At 42.6% G+C, this 17943-nt stretch overlaps 1 protein-coding gene across 2 annotated transcripts in view; it reads right to left on the bottom strand.

Annotated features, from left to right (window-relative positions):
* DIPK1A (divergent protein kinase domain 1A) overlaps positions 1-17943 on the bottom strand; it is a 56558-nt gene that overhangs the window by 3674 nt on the left and 34941 nt on the right. For both annotated transcript variants that reach the window (XM_034780296.1, XM_034780295.1), the window contains 3 exons: positions 6562-6696; positions 5081-5188; positions 2785-2961 (listed from right to left, as the gene is read on the bottom strand). In XM_034780296.1, coding sequence (XP_034636187.1) covers positions 2785-2961; positions 5081-5188; positions 6562-6681 — 405 coding nt within the window. In that variant the 5' untranslated portion in view covers positions 6682-6696. The remainder of the gene's footprint in view (positions 1-2784; positions 2962-5080; positions 5189-6561; positions 6697-17943) is intronic.

Raw genomic sequence — 17943 nt, 5'->3', positions numbered from 1 at the left:
CACTCAAAAACAAAACAATGTAAAACTTTAGAGCCTACAGTCCTACTTCCGAGTCCACTCAGTCTTACTTCTTGTTCAGCCAATTGCTAAGACAAACAAGTTTGTTTACATTTATGGGAGATAACTGCTGACTGCTTCTTATTTACAATGTCACCTTAAAGTGAGAACAGGTGTTTGCATGGCACTTTTGTAGCCGGTGTTTGCAAGGTATTTACGTGCCAGATATGCTAAACATTCATGTGCCCTGTCACGCTTCGGCCACCATTCCAGAGGACATGCTTCCATGCTGATGATGCTCGTTAAAAAAATAATGCACTAATTACATTTGTGACTGAACTCCTTGGGGGAGAATTGTATGTCTCCTGTTCTGTTTTACCCACCTTCTGCCATATATTTCATCTTATAGCAGTCTCGAATGATGACCCAGTACATATTAGTTTTAAGAACACTTTCACAGCAGATCTGACAAAATGAAAAGAAGGTACCAATGTGAGATTTCTAAGGTTAGATACAGCACTTGACCCAAAGGTTTAAAAATCTGAAGTGCCTTCCAAAATCTGAGAGGGATGAGGTGTGCAGCATGCTTTCAGATGTCTTAAAAGAGCAATACTCTTGATGCGGAAACTACAGAACCCGAACCACCAAAAAAAAAAAATCAATCTTCTGCTCGTGGCATCTGACTCAGATGATGAAAATGAACATGCGTCGGTCGCTCTGCTTTGGATCATTATCGAGCGGAACCTGTCATCAGCATGAACGCATGTCTTCTGGAATGGTGGTTGAAGTATGAAGAGGCATATGAATCTTTAGTGCATCTGGCACGTAAATATCTTGCGATATCCGGCTACAACAGGCCATGCTAATGCCCGTTCTCACTTTCAGGTGACACTGTAAACAAGATGTGGGCAGCATTATCTCCGGCCAGTTGTAACCAAACGTTGTTGTCTGAGCAATTGGCTGAAGTAGGACTGAATGGACTTGTAGGTTCTAAAGTTTTACATTGTTTTATTTTTGAATGCAGTTATTTTTTGTACACAATTCTCCATTTGTAAGTTCAACTTTGATTATAAAGAGATTGCACTACGATACTTGTATTAGGTGAATTGAAATATACCATTTCTTTTGTTTTTTACAGTGAAAATATTTGTAATCAAAAATAATATAAAGTGAGCACTGTACATTTTGTATTCTGTGTTGTAATTGAAATCAATATATTTGAAAATGTAGGAAACATCCAAAAATATTTAAATAAATGGTATTCTATTATTGTTTAACAGTGCGATTAATCGCAATTAACTTTTTTAATTGAGTGATTAATCACGATTAATTTTTTTAATCGCTTGACAACCCTACTTGTAATAAAAACATTATGTGGTTCTTTTGCTATAAAAGTTTTGAGAGTTCAAACAACATTTCATAATAACCAGAGCTTGTTTTACTAAGATTCATCTGATTAAAGCGTGCATCTTGCAATAGTGACGAGAGATTACAACAAGGAATACAATCATTACTAGCCAGTCATAAATATGTTTTTAATATCGCTTACTACTACTCCTATACTAATAAATGTACTTTCATACTTAGTTCTGTCACTTACTATAATAACTTTCATTTCATTGGTTTAACAAACTAGCAGAACTGCTGCGCTTTTGAATAGGGAAGTCCTGTCCTTTCTGGAATCAAAACTGTGCTACACCCATCTATGACCAGTATAGTCAGGATATTTTTTCAAGTCCTTGTCTCCACTGAACATTTTCTGATATTGTCCTGCAATTACTCTAGCATCTCTGCAACTCCACCAATGTTAATTATAGGGGAAAGCACTAGTGTAAACCAATCACCAACATTCTTACCATGATGTTGCATAGACCTGCTTTGAGTAGGGGTAAGTGACACTTGTAGATCAGCTGTCAGGTTTTCTGTTTGGTTTTTAAACTCACACTGCCCCAGTTGCTATCACTACTGGAGCTGCATAAGTGATAGAGTAATGGAGGGAGAAGTTCAGAAAACCCTCAGTGTAAACATATCCTTAGATCAATGCTTCTATATTGGGAAAACTCGGCTGTAGACTACTTAGTAGGATAGAATAGTTTTTAGTATGATACAGAAAAAATGCAGAGGAAGAGATACTTATTTCTCTGGTCACAATTGTTAGCAAAACTGATGCTAGCAGAGTTCTAGAGAAACTGTATTTAGACACTGCTCCAATGCCAGTAGGAATAGGGCCGTAGGGACATCACTAGCATTATAAATACAACCATGTCATGGGACCAGGCTACAACACAGTTCCCAACAGTAGTTTAAGAAAGACTTTAAGGGCCAAAAACAGGTTCAAGCCTTAAATATGTGAAAGTTGCATGCTAGTTTTCATTCCAATAACTATCCTGCCACCTCCACCCCTCTGTTTTTGTTTTTCTTTTAAATTACTCATGATTGTCTCTAACATGTAACTCTGGGTCTAAAATTTTTCATGCTTATGTGATCTACTCACCAGCAACCACTGTAGCCTAGAACATAATTGAGTTTTTCCACAATCAAAGTAGATTCTTAAAGTGAAAAAATATGAAAATTGTTCTCAAAGCTAAAATAGAAGGTCATCCCTAACCTAACTTGAATTGTAGCTTAGTAGGTTTTGACTTTACATTTAATTTGTGTACTCTTCCTGCTGAAAACAAACGAACAGGCAAAAAAGAGAGGCAAAAGAAAAAATTTTTTTTGAATAAAAAATAAATGTGGTGAGAATGAGCATCTATGCTCATTTTCTCTTCTCTGACATATACTTACTTTAAAAAGACCATATACCATTTCTTTGAATTTTTGAACAGTAGTTCCTCTAGTTGGTTTATCAAACAGAACTATTTCTTTTCTTGGTTCCAGTTCAGTTCCAAGATCAAGATGAATAGTTTCTTCCATCTGGCATTTTATGACACCTTGTAGATTACCCCAGATTCCTAAATACATCTATGTAGAAAAAAGGCAATGAGATAGTTACATAAAAATTTCCTCAAAAGCTCTCCTGTCTTCTACTGTCCTGAGTCAGAATGCTGAGTTTGCTCATGGAAACTGCAAGGAGCCAGCATTCAGACTGGTATTGGCAGCTCCCTGTACAATGTGCCACTTTAAAACATATTTAAGAGAGACCACTGCATCCAAATATGATTTTAAAGAGCAACATGCCCATGCTCCATAAAAGTGTGCTTTATACAATGGCAACAGCAACTTCTCCATTAAGGTTGATAAGAGGCATTTATTTTGGTTTCATGGTGCAGGATGGGAGAGAGGAAGCACGCTGTACTGGAACACAGGCACTCTGTCAAAACCTTTAATGGATGTGGAGTGTCAGCAATTTTGGAAGTGACCGTGTAATGAACGTAAGAACATAAGAATGGCCCTACTGGGTCAGACCAAAGGTCCATCTAGCCCAGTATCCTTTCTTCCCACAGTGGCCAGTGCCAGGTGCCCCAGAACAGGTAATCATCAAGTGATCCATCCCCTGTCGTCCATTCCCAGCTTCTGGCAAACAGGCTAGGGACACCATTCCTGCCCATTCTGGCTAATAGCCATTGATGGACCTATCTTCCATGAATTTACAGACACTCCCCAACTTACGCAAGTGTTCGGTTCCGGAACGCCTTGCGTAACTCAAATTTTTTTTCTAGCTTACGGAACTTTTTCCATAAGTGCGGATTTACATAAGTCGGATTTGCGAAACCCAGGGGGCATCTGTATCTAGTTCTTTTTTGAACCCTGTTATGGTCTTGGCCTTCACAACATTCTCTGATAAGGAGTTCCACAGGTTGAATGTGCATTGTGTGAAAAATACTCCCTTTTATTTGTTTTAAACCTGCTGCCTATTAATTTCATTTGGTGACCCTAGTTCTTGTGTTATGAGAAGTAGTAAACAAAACACTTCCTTAAGTTTCCTTCTACTTTCTCTACGCCAGTCATGATTTTATAGACTTCAATCATATCTCCCCTTAGCCGTCTCTTTTCCAAGCTGAAAAGTCCCAGTCTTATTAATCTCTCCTCATACGGAAGCTCTTCCATACCCCTAATCATTTTTGTTGCCCTTTTCTGAACCTTTTCCAATTTCAATATATAATTTTTGAGATGGGACGACCACATCTGCACATAGTATTCAAGATATGGGTGTACCATAGATTTATATGGCGGCAACATGATATTTTCTGTCCTATTATCTATCCCTTTCTTAATTATTCCCAGCATTCTGTTCGCTTTTTTGACTGCCACTGCACATTGAGTGGATGTTTTCAGACAACTATCCACAATGTCTCCAAGATCTCTTTCTTGAGTGGTAACAGCTAATTTAAACCCCATCATTTTATATATATAGTTGGGATTATGAAATGGGATTTCATAGCTGCTCTAGTGCAGGGTCACACCAAGTATAGGTTTATTGTACATTTAAAGTTTCAGTATTTTAAAAGTGGCATTTGTAAAATTAGAGAAGTAGAGTGTTACACAGTATTACAAAGCATACATACACTTCTGTATAATATGATATGCCAAATCATCAAATACACTAAGAAACACCAAATCTATACATTTATTAGACTGTAGTATTTATCTAAATCACTGTAAAAGGTACATCTCTCTCCTCATTTCCCCCACCACCCAATTTATCACAGATTTGCTGAACCTAGCATATTGGATTTAAAATGCCTAGAGTTAAAAATGATTGAGTGGCAAACATCCTATTTCATGGAAACAGAAATGTGAATTAAATACAAAATTCAGACAAGTATAATCCTTGTAAAATGGAATCAAACATTATTCTGAATTGTTGTCTGCTGTTTCTAAGATAGAGTTCTATATTGGTTGACAGCTCAGATTTCTCACTTTTAGAATGGGATTATAAATGCTGTGCCAACAGGATCCCTAGTTTAAAATTCTCATCCCTTGAATATCTCAGTGAGCAAAACTTTAAATAAGTAAAAATTTAACTGAAGTCAAGTCATTTTATAATAAGGTCTGTTTAATATCCTGCAAAAACCAAACAAAGCCCAAACCCAGTTTAGATAAAGAATCATATGATTAGCTCATATAAATAAAGTCATACCTGGTTATTGGGTTTTGTTGACAAACATTTTCCAAAATACAGAGTTTCTTTAGCGCAAAGACTACTACATGCTGATCCATCAATAACTCCAGTCTTATATTTATCACACTGAAAGACAAAGAGGAAAATAGTTTCTAGAAAGAACTGAAGAATAGAAAGAGGAAACAATACACCTGTTGGCTTTTCCAATATCTATGCTTTTATCCTGTAAAATGAGGGGGGGAAAGCTGTACAAACTCTGAAACGTGTCTGTGGTACAAAAAAATATTCAGATATGCCCCAATTCTGAAAGTTGCTCTGCAGAGGTGAACCCCCTGCATCTGCATGGGGACCCTATATAGAATAGAATACAGCAGAATATTGAAGCTAATGGGGCTCTGCGCAGGCCCAGGGGTCTACCTGCATGGAGCAGTTTGCAAGATCAGGGCCTTATTGGGTCAATGATTCAAACTGAGAGACAGACTGGGAGCTTTTACACTCGATCAGAAGAGACTTACTGAAAACAAGAAACAAACAAAACAAAACTACATGCTAGATGGTGCCAGAAGATGCCTTTGGGAGGGTGGGGGTAGGGAGGAGGAAGGCGGTGAATGTAAGAAGAACAATGATTGCTAATGCCTCAAACTTGTTAAGGCATCTGCTAACATGTATCTCTGCTTTTACATGGGGGTCTGCTAATATGTATTTCTACTTCCACATGGAATCCTCAAATTTCACCATTCTGAAATAACAGAAAAAGGAACAGCCTGCCACTGATTTCATAGTATTATTTCTTTTAATCTGTACATTCTTTCAGTAAAAAAGGATGTCTGTGTTTTGGTGTAGGTACTCTGACACATTTTAAAAATACAAGTATAAGATTAGATTATTCTAGCAACTCCCCTTTGTCTAATAATTAAGGTATAATAGACCAGCAAACAAAAACATATTTAAGATCTTTACAATCTTTCACCAAAGTCCTCCCAATCCCTTGCAGCCAGGGAAAACAAATGGACAGCATGCTCTAAAAAGCCAATAAACTAAAATTATTTTGGACTGTAAAGGAGAAAGTTTCAGATCTACAGGGCCCCTGTGGAGAACACACTGCCAGCTGCTTCTCTCTTATAAGAGTGAGATTCTACCTGAGTGTCTTGTGGGTACTCTAGCAGCATGCATCATTTTTAACTCATCAGAAGGAGTTAAACAAAGGCAGCAGAATCACTAACTTAAAATTAGTATATCAATTATAATTGATTCTCCCAAAACAAAAGTGTCACAAAGTGAATTTGATCACATGGCAGTTTACAACTCAGCCATTTAATCAATGCGAAAATAAAGTACAAAAATAATTGGTTTTAGCTGTAAGTAACTGAAATTAGGATTATTGTATTTGCATAACGTAATAGTAAATATTACTTTTTGATGGAAACTACTGAATAATTCAAAAGTAGATTCATAGATGCTAAAAAAGCTTAACAAACAGGACATATAACTATACTTACTATTATTTTCTTACAGTCATGACCTCTGCATAGCTCTGTGTAAGTGGAGTACTGAACATATATAATCCAGCTGCCAATAAATACTACTAGCCAAGAGATGAAGAGATACTTCATTCGCATATATGAGAAGCGAACCTGAAGATATAAAAGAAAAACATGAAGGTAATTAATTCAGGAATAGGCTGAACTGCTTCCATTGTCCTAACATGATTTGCCATTCAGTCTTTACAAAAACTCTATATAAAATCCAGTCATATTTTTTATTAATGTGTAGTATCCTTTTAGAACACTAAGTTCCAGGATCAAACAGAACTGGTGCTGGATGCCAGCTATAGGGGAAAAAGAAGGACTCTGATAATAGAAATTGGAAAAATGAGACCAAAGTTTATCAAATTGTAAAAAAATTGAAACTGCCAAATTTCTACTATTTCCACCTATGCCAGTCCACCTGGAAGAAGCATTTATTGTCAATTACTTAGAAGCGCTACTTCTGGAAAATCAGTTCCAACAGAGCAGAAACTAATGAAAGATATAACCTAATCCAGATGAAAAATAAATATGAAATCATCAGTATATGGAGGGTGGTGGTGTAGAAGGAAATAATTCCCATGTGTTTGAACACTTTCCATTACGTGGCTAATTAGTGGAATTCAAAGGAGGTTGATGGAAAGTTCCATGTATTATTCTGATCTCCAACTGTCTTCTACATTGCCAAATTTTCATTTTCTGTCTGCTTCCACCCCAACAACTACATGTTATCCCTTTGGACAAGGGAAGGTTGTTTGGGTTTTTAATGTATGAGGATGGGTTGCTGCTGTCCGGCTTAAAAAAACAAACAAACAGGGATAGATGCTGATCTGGCCATTTGGCCATTTAGTTTTTTCTTCCTGACAATCTGGACTGCTCATGATCTGATTTTGCACTCAGGAACTGCAGAAAGTGTTGGAGAGAACAGAACAGCAGAGACCAGTCTTGGCAACATAAAGAGTGAGCATTCAGATTACGTAAATGTAAAATGCCTGTTCATTCTTCTTCCGCCACATGAAATCTGTGCTTTGTATAGAGAAACAGTGAGACTTGGCAGGCAGCAAGGAAAGGAGAGATGGGAAAGCAAAAGCATGGATATGAGAGGTAGTAAAGTACATAAAAGATTGTTTCTGAAGGTTCTTGTTCTTAAATCACAACCAGAGGCCTTTAAAGGTCCACCCACACCAAATATGAATACCAGTTTCAGCTGGAGATAGCAATTCCAGGAGAGAGAGCTCTGTAATATTGGATTGCTGTAAATGATAGTGTCTTTAAATTAAACCAGTCAAAGAGAATATACAAAATTGTTTAAGCATCTTAGCATAACATACTTCAATCTAAAATGCGATCTTACAAAGGAGAATAAAGACAGAATTTGCTGGAAATCTAAACAAAGTACACTGGTTCTCCACTTGTGAGGTACTCCCTTCTCTTCATATGTCATTATATAATCCCTGCATCTGTAACTTTCACTCCATGCATCTGAAGAAGTGGGTTTTTTACCCATGAAAGCTTATGCTCAAATAAATCTGTTAGTCTGTAAGGTGCCACTGGACTCCTTGTTTTTTTTAAACAAAGTAGATTATCTTCTTTTTTTTTTAAATAAACATTAAAAAAAAAACCCTCTGCTTTTAGTACTGTACTGATTTTACTTTAAATATCATTAGCTTTCATAATTATATTCCAACACACTTTTCCCTGAAGGAAAATAAAAATTGCCATGACATATTACTTTTGTTTTCCAGATATCTTCTAATTAGTGGTCTATTTAGTTTTATTTCTACTTGCTAGACACTTGGAAACAAGTATAAAAAGGAAGATTCTTTTGCCAAGAACCTCCTATTCTAAATAGAACATATATAGACAATGGATGTGATGCAACACAAAGCAATGTGAATGAGTGGGTGGAATAGCATGTGTCTTATTTGTTCCACAGTTTTGGTTTAGGATGTTTTTTTTTGTTTTTGTTTGTGTGTTTTTCTTGTGTCTATTTGTTAGCATTTGTCAGTTCACACCTCTTGAAATTATTGTTTCAGGCTATCTGAACATGCAGGCAGTCATCAGTTACACTCAAGTCACATTTATAAGCTTTTCTTCAACTGTAAGATCTAGAAATAGGGTGGATAAAAATCAATGATTTTTTTAATTAAAATATTTTTTATTTAAACTGAATTTTTAATTTAAATTAAATACATTTCTTTTAATATAAACCAATTTAAAATTAAATTAGCAATTATAACAACCTAAGTTAAGGCATAAATTTATTATAATCTATTAAAATAATTTAAATTAAATCAAAGTAGTACATGTTTGCTACTGAGGTATTAGAGAAAGCCAAACTACTGAATTGGTAAATGTCACTGGCTACGCCCATGGAACAAGAGTTTGCTGCAGTGCTAAACCAGCTTTTAACAGAAGTAGCCTCTTCCTCAAAGGCAGACAAAATAGTGTCTTCGTTTCAATTTATTCAGCGCTCTTCAGTTCAATGACTAGTTCATTCAAAATAAAAAAAACAGTGCGAGTAGAAAAAGCAGGAAAGCTCGATTTCCTTTTCTAATCTATGAAAAATTAAAGCTGAATTTATCACGACTCTAGAAATGGGGACCCTGGGCAAAGGCCTGTAGTGCCTTACTCTGGCTCTGTTGTGATGGGAACTTGAAGAGGAACTAAGCATGGTCAGAATCGTGACCAAGGTAGGAGATATTCTGTGGCAGCATTTAGGGCAGAAACAAAAACTATTTTACTCTGTTCCTACCTTCATTTATGCCTCTGCAAAGGCAAGTGTTACTTGGTACTTTTCTGTGGTGGCTGCTATTTTCCCCTCCAAATCTAAGATTTTAATTTTTAACACACACCTAAGTCTAACCCTTACGGTTGTGAAGAAAACCTTCAGAACATGAACCTAGTGTAAACCAATGAAGTGAAGTCTGCCCGAGTCCACAAACTCAGTAGATAGTGCTCCTTTTCATCTCAATTGGGTGTTAGCTCTGAAGACTACTAAGAACAATTTAAATATCAATTTAGTTAAGTTTTGCCACTAAACAAAGTCCATAAGTAGGGTGACCAGACGTCCTGTTTTTAAAGGGGGCAGTCCTATATTTAAGGCCTCCTACAGGTGTCCTTTTTCTTAAAAATGGGCAAATTGTCCCGTATTTTCTGTTTCCTCCCTCCCCTCCACATCAGTACTGGTGGGTCCTGCTGCTGGCTGGATCCCTGCTTGCCAGCTATCCACCCACCAGTGGTGAGTGGGAGGGGTCCAGTGGCCGACAATGGGGGTGCAAGGCTGGTGGCAGGGCAAAGTTGCAGTGTGCAGGGCCGGCCACTCCCCCTGCTGGTCCATCAGTGCAGCCCCTGCTGAATGCCGGCTCTCAGCCAGCAGGGCCTCACTCCCTGTCCCGTTTCCGACCAGCACTGACTGCATGCTGTGGCAGCCAATGAGTGAGGGCAGGTGCTGGTTACATGTCACCTCTACTGTTCACCATTTATGTGCTCCCCCTCTCACTGTCTGCTCCCTGCTTTGCCCCTTCATACACACACACACATATTCCTGCTGCTCCTCTATATCTCCCCCGGCTGGGTGCATCCTGCTCCCAGTGCTGTGTGGAGAACCAACCCCTGGTTGGAGTGCTCAGCTCACTGGCAGGTTCCTTCCTTCCACCACTTCTCTGCCTGTGCCAGTGCCCCAGGCAAGCCCAAGACACTGTGGCCCAGGGTGCTGGCCAGGAGGAATCAAAGCCCCACATAGTGCCGGCACAGGGTAGCCTCTCTGCCCCTCAGCCAAGCTCTGGAGTGGTGGTGTGTGTGTGTCATGTCCAGCCTGTTCATGCCCTAAACCTGCAGGCTCCACAGCAGCCCTCAAGGCAGGGGCTTAGCACCCTCTTCACCTGCCCCCTCCCACCCTGGGTCCTGCCCCCAGGGACAGCAGGGCTTCTCTGTCCCCTAGGCACCCTCTGCTGCTGAGCGACCTACCTGGCCGGGTTCAAGTAGTTGAAACCAACAAGAGGGGTGCCATTTTAGATTTAGTTTTGGTGAGTAGTGAGGACCTCATAGAAGAAATGGTTACAGGGGACAACCTTGGTTCGAGTGATCATGAGCTAATTCATTTCAAACTAGATGGAAGGATAAACAAAAATAGATCTGGGACTAGGGTTTTTGATTTCAAAAGGGCTAACTTTAAAGAATTAAGGAAATTAGTTAGGGAAGTGGATTGGACTGAAGAACTTGTGGATCTAAAGGTGGAGGAGGCCTGGAATTACTTCAAGTCAAAGTTGCAGAAACTATCAGAAGCCTGCATCCCAAGAAAAGGGGAAAAATTAATAGGCAGGAGGTGTAGACCAAGCTGGATGAGCAAGCATCTCAGAGAGGTGATTAAGAAAAAGCAGAAAGCCTACAAGGAGTGGAAGATGGGAGGAATTAGCAAGGAAAGCTATCTTATTGAGATCTGAACATGTAGGGATAAAGTCAGAAAGACTAAAAGCCATGTAGAGTTGGACTTTGCAAAGGGAATTAAAACCAATAGTAAAAGGTTCTACAGCCATATAAATAAGAAGAAAACAAAGAAAGAAGAAGTGGGACTGCTAAACATTGAGGATGGAGTGGAGGTTAAGGATAATCTAGTGTGGAAGTAGGCATGGCCCAATATCTAAACAAATACTTTTCCTCAGTCTTTAATTAAGCTAATGTTCTTATGTTCTTATGTTCTAATGCGGATTTTAGGGATAATGGTAGGATGACAAATGGAAATGAGGATATGGAGGTAAAGATTACCACATCCGAGGTAGAAGCCAAATTTGAACAGCTTAATGGGACTAAATCGGGGGGCCCAGATAATCTTCATCCAAGAATATTAAAGGAACTGGCACATGAAATTGCAAGCCCATTAGCAAAAATTTTTAATGAATCTGTAAACTCAGAGGTTGTACCGTATGACCGGAGAATTGCTAACATAGTTCCTATTTTTAAGAAAGGGAAAAAATGTGATCCGGGTAACTATAGGCCTGTAGTATGCAAGGTCTTGGAAAAAATTTTGAAGGAGAAAGTAGTTAAGGACATTGAGGTTAATGGTAATTGGGACAAAATACAACATGGTTTTACAAAAGGTAGATCGTGCCAAACCAACCTGATCTTCTTTGAGAAGGTAACAGATTTTTTAGACAAAGGAAATGCAGTGGATCTAATTTACCTCGATTTCAGTAAGGCATTTAATACGGTTCCACATGGGGAATTATTAGCTAAATTGGAAAAAATGGGGATCAATATGAAAATTGAAAGGTGGATAAGGAACTGGTAAAGGGGAGACTACAACGGGTCATACTGAAAGGTGAACTGTCAGGCTGGAAGGAGGTTACTAGTGGAGTTCCTCAGGGATCGGTTTTGGGACCAAGCTTGTTTAATCTTTTTATTACTGACCTTGGCACAAAAAGTGGGAATGTGCTAATAAAGTTTGCGGATGACACAAAGCTGGGAGGTATTGCTAATACAGAGAAGGACCAGGATATCATACAGGAAGATCTGGATGACCTTGTAAACTGGAGTAATAGTAATAGGATGAAATTTAATAGTGAAAAGTGCAAGGTCATGCATTTGGGGATTAATAACAAGAATTTTTGTTATAAATTGGGGACGCATCAGTTGGAAGTAATAGAGGAGAAGAAGGACCTCAGAGTATTGGTTGATCACAGGATGACTATGAGCCGCCAATGTGATATGGCCGTTAAAAAAGCTAATGCGGTCTTGGGATGCATCAAGCGAGGTATTTTCAGTGAAGATAAGGAGGTGTTAGTACTGTTATACAAGGCACTGGTGAGACCTCATCTGGAAGATTGTGTGCAGTTCTGGCCTCCCATGTTTAAGAAGGATGAATTCAAACTGGAACAGGTACAGAGAAGGGCTACTAGGATGATCGGAGGAATGGAAAACTTGTCTTATGAAAGGAGATTCAAAGAGGTTGGCTTGTTTAGCCTAACCAAAAGAAGGCTGAGGGGAGATATGATTGCTCTTTATAAATATATCAGAGGGATAAACATCAGGGAGGGAGAGGAATTGTTTAAGCTTAGTACCAATGTGGACACAAGAACAAATGGATGTAAACTGGACATTAGAAAATTTAGACCTGAAATCAGACGAAGGTTTCTAACCATTAGAGGAGTGATGTTCTGGAACAGCCTTCCAAGGGGAGTAGTGGGGTCAAAAGGCATATCTTGCTTCAATACTAAGCTTGATAAGTTTATGGAGGGGATGATATGATGGGATAGCCTAAATTTTGGTAATTAATTGATCTTTGATTATTAGTGGTAAATATGCCCAATGGCCTGTGATGGGATGTTAGATGGGGTGGGATCTGAGTTACTACAGAGAATTCTTTCCTGGATGCTGGCTGGTGAGTCTTGCCCACATGCTCAGGGTTTAGCTGATTGCCATATTTGGGCTCTGGAAGGAATTTTCCTCCAGGGCAGATTGGCAGAAGCCCTGGAGGTTTTTCGCCTTCCTCTGCAGCGTGGGGCATGGGTCACTTGCTGGAGGATTCTCTGCACCTTGAGGTCTTTAAACCACGATTTGAGGACTTCAATAACTCAGACATAGGTTAGGGGTTTGTTACAGGAGTGGATGGGTGAGATACTGTGGCCTGCATTGTGCAGGTCAGACTAGATGATCATAATGGTCCCTTCTGACCTTAAAGTCTATGAGAACTATGCCATATTTCTTTTTAGCAGGGATGTCAATTTGAACATTTGTACTGCATAATTCTGATTGATTGCCGTTCAGCTTGCTTGAATATGAGTAATTTTACCAGGTGTCCCATATTCAGCATAGGGAAATATGGTCACCCTATCCATAAGAAGGAATAATGCCAAACATTATGAAGCTGTTGTTATGGGTTCGATTAAATCTCATTGACACTGATGGGTGTGAACACACCTTTCATTTAAAATAGTTATAAGAGACAATTACAGAGACCCACCTACAACAAGACATAATAGAGCTGGACCTTCCTGCCTGGCCCTTGAGCTCCCTGCCGGGGAGGCAAGCCCCCAGCCCCTCCCCTGCTGTTCCCCCTCCCCTGCTGTTCCCCCTCCCCCGCAGGCTCAGCTCGCCGTGCCGCCAGCACTCTGGCCGGCGGGGCTGCGAGCTCCTGCCGAGCAGCGCAGTGGCATGGCTGGCTCCAGCTGGGCGGTGCGGCTGCCAGTCCTGGTGCTCTGAGCAGCATGGTAAGGGGCAGGTGATCCTGGGGGAGCAGTCAGGGGACAAGGAGCGGTTGGAAGGGGTGCAAGTCCCGGGGGGCCTGTCAGGGGGTGGGGGTGGGGGTGTGGATAGGGGTCAGAGCAGTCAGGAGACAGAGAGCGGGGGGGGGTTGGATAGTGGGTGGGGTCCCGGGAGGGTGGTTAGGGGACAAGGAGCGGGGGGCGGGGAGGGTTGGATGGTCAGGAGTTCTGAGAGGGACAGTCAGGGGGCAGGAAGTGGAAGGGGGCGGACAGGGGGTAGGGACCAGGCTGTTTGGTGAGGCACAGCCTTCCCTACCCGGCCCTCCATACAGTTTAGGAATGTGTGGCCCTCAAGCCAAAAAGTTTGCCCACCCCGTAATAGAGTATGCCCAGAAATTCGGACTGCTAGGTGGAGGGGCTTTTCTGAGTATTGTTTGGGTAAAAGAGAATGTGTGTATACTCCAGAGAGACGCAAGAGACTGGGGCTTTGTCTACACTTGCAAGTTAGAATGCATTAAATCAGCCCCTGGCACCCTAACTCCTGAGGTGTCCACACTGGCAAAGCACTTAGAACGGCTGGACTCCACAGCTGGAGCATCCCTGGTAATCCATCTCTACAAGAAGCATAGAGCTTTCTGCTCCCAGCTGAAGCGCCGGGGTGTCAGCGTGGACTACGAAGTCAAGTGGCCACTCTCATCATTGTTTTGAACTGGGCTGCAGGCATGCGGACATCCCCTGTTTCTGACAGCCGGCATGCTTATCTGCTCCGGGACGTGTGTGTGTCTATATATGCAGGGCCAGCTCTAGGATTTTTGCTGCCCCAAGCAAAAACAATTTTGGCCGCCCCCCCCCCATTTTTTTCTTACCCCACCCCAGACCCCGCCTCAACTCCGCCCCTTCCCCAAATCCCCAGCCCTGCCTCCTCCCCCCAGGCTCTCAAGCCTAGGAGGGAGGGAGGGAAGGAAGGAGGAGGAGAAGCGGCACGCGCACCGCGGCCACTCAGTCTTCCCCTCTCTCCCAGGCTCTCAAACCTAGGAGGGAGAGTGAGCAGGGAGAGCCATGCCGCCCCTAAAAATGTGCCACCCCAAGCACCAGCTTGTTTTGCTGGTGCCTAGAGCCGACCCTGTATATATGTGAGAGAGAGAAAGATGGGGGTGGCAGTTGATGTCAGGGTTTCCCCCTTCCTCCTGCAGCTGTCTGAACTTACAAGACAGCATGCTGACACACTCTCTTCCCCCCAAAACACACTGTCTCGCTCCCCACATACACACAACACACTCCCTGTCACAACAGCTTGCAGTCATTAAAGATCCCAGGGAACACAAATTATAGATTGTTATCCAAAGTGTTCTACCCAAATTCTAGTTTCCCAGTTACATTCTGCTGACTTATTTCTCCCTGAAATTTCAATCTGATGCAGTCTTGTTCACCTGGTATCCTACAGTTACATAAGTGTCAAGAACAGACGTCTGCTGCTTTCATTCATAACCATGACATTTTGCCACTGAAGCTGTGCGATCAGCTAAGCAACACTGGATATGCCACAATAGTGACATATTCTGCAAGTGTCCAAATCATGGTCCCCATTTCCTTCTTTCAGAGTAACAGCTCCAGAGAAGCAGCTCAATAATTATGTCTCCAAGATTCCATCTGGTGTTGCTTATTTGGCTCCAATAGATGATTTTTTCCCCTTTAACACATATAGTTTTCTAGAAAACTCAATAGTATCAAAGGAACAGTTATAAACAGACAGGAACACTGTGATTTCCACACACACTTTCAAAATGTAGGTACTACATTCCTTAACAATACTAGAAGCCATACATTTCAGCCGCTACCCACAAAGTGGTCACTCTTGCAAGACTTCATCTACATTCCCACCGCCCCCACCTCTCTCCATAGTGTCTTGCATCAGACTTCAGTGTATGCATCCCCTCAGGTACTTTGATACACTCCATAAAGTTCTAAAGATTGTTAGGGAACATATTTTGACACCCATGTACATTTGTCAGCAGTTGGTGTAAGGAAGTATCGGGTCCCAAAAAGGAGCAGGAATGCAAGATATAGTGCAGAAACTCTTCTCATAATGTCACCTCTCCTGTCATTTGGGTAAGTGTCAGGCCTTAGTTTTGCATTCTGCTAATATCACTTTTCCATGAAAGCAACTGTTGTAGCAACCACAAGGATTTTTTGACATAATGAATGGAAAAGTAGGTGATTGTGTGATTGTGAATGGAGAGGGAAGGTGTCCCACAAGATATTGGATAAAATTGTCAAAAGAACCTAAATGACTCAGGCCATGTCTTCACTACAAACTTAAGTCAATTCAACTTATTTCAATGTAAAGCAGCTGCAGTACGTATATCGCTTGTGCATACTTGGCTGCTTGCATCAGTGTTGCATGTACTCACCAGGAGTGCTTATTTTAATGCAAAGTATGGTGCGCTGCAGATAAGTATCCCAGTATGACACTAGCTACTGGCAGGCATGCTGCCTTTTGGGAAATTTTCAAAATGTATTGTGGAGTAGAGAAGAGTATCACACACAGGTGACAGGGAGCAAGGGGTCAAGTTCACAACTTGCAACTTTCTCCCTCCCATAATGCCATTCATATCCCATAATTTTCATGCCTTTTTAAAAAAAAAAAAAATCCACTAGGGTTACCATACGTCCTCTTTTTCCCGGACATGTCCGGCTTTTCGGCAGTCAAACCCCCGTCCGGGGGGAATTGCCAAAAAGCCGAACATGTCCGGGAAAATGGCGGCTCTGCTCCTCCCCAACTCTTCGGCTCTGTTTAAGAGCCGGGCTGCCCGAGCGCTACNGCCAGAGCCCGGGAGGGGAAGTGCCCGGCCGGCGGCGGGGGTCCGGAGGCAAGGGGGCTGGCCGAAGCCGGTAGCGCTCGGGCAGCCTGGCTCTTAAACAGAGCCGAAGAGTCGGGGAGGAGCAGAGCTGCCGCGCCGGGAGGCTCTGCTCCTCTTCGGCTCAGTTTAAGAGCCGGGCTGCCCGAGAGCTACCAGCACGGTGTCAGTTACACAGAGCCCAAGAGGAGCAGAGCCTCCAGCGGCAGCGGCTCTGCTCCTCTTTGGCTCTGTGTAACTGACACACAGTGTCAGTTACACAGAGCCGCCGTGGCTGGAGGCTCTGCTCCTCTTCGCCTCTGTTTAAGAGCCGGGCTGCCCGAGAGCACTTGATTTGTGCCTGCAGTTTATTTCATCACTGCTACAAGCCTAAACCAAGAACTTTGCCATAACTCTATGTAATTGATTCCATTTAACCAATTCTAGCTCTCATCTATATCTTTTTCCTTTTATGAATAAACCTTTAGATCAGGGGTCGGCAACCTACGGCACGCATGCCAAACACGGCACGCAAGCCAATTTTGACTGGCATGCTGCTGCCTGCTGCGGTCCCGGCCCCCAGCCCCACTCAGCCCCCCCGCCCACCGCTCTCCCCTGTGGAGGCAGGAGGCAGAAGCTTGGTCCTGCGGCAGCCAAGCTTTCCCTCTCCCCCACTTCTTCCCCCAGTGTGGTGCTTTCCTGCCCCTCCTCCTCTTCTTCCCTATGCCGATCAGCTGATGGCCCTTGCAAGGGGGAGGGGGACGAGTGGCAGCGTGCTCGCTGCTCTGTAGAGGAGACAGAGAAGAGGTAGGGACGGGACCTTGGCGAAGGGGGTAGAACAGGGCATATCCCTTCCAGCCCCCTGCCATGAGCCGCTCAGGGCAGGGGGCTGGGAGCATCCTCACGAGCCAAGCACCCCAGCCCTCTGCCCTGAACCCCCCCCACACACACAGCCTTCTGCCCTGCACCTCCACACACCCCCAGCACTCTGCCCTGACCCCTGAACCCCACACACACCCAGCCTTCTGCCCTGCACCTCCACACCCCCAGCACTCTGCCCTGACCCCTGAACCCCCCACACACCCAGCCTTCTTGCCCTGCACCTCCACACACCCCCAGCACTTTGCCCTGACCCCTGAACCCCACACACACCCAGCCTTCTGCCCTGCACCTCCACACACCCCCAGCACTCTGCCCTGACCCCTGAACCCCCCACACACCCAGCCTTCTGCCCTGCACCCCCCACACCCTGCAGCCCTCTGCCCTGAACCCCCCCACCCCAACACACACCCAGCCTTCTGCCCTGCACCCCCACA

This window comes from Trachemys scripta, chromosome 8 (genome assembly GCF_013100865.1).
Source record: "Trachemys scripta elegans isolate TJP31775 chromosome 8, CAS_Tse_1.0, whole genome shotgun sequence".
Classification (NCBI taxonomy): domain Eukaryota; kingdom Metazoa; phylum Chordata; order Testudines; family Emydidae; genus Trachemys; species Trachemys scripta.
The sequence above is the reverse complement of the archived record's forward strand: the minus strand, read 5'-3'. Positions and strand labels throughout refer to the sequence as shown.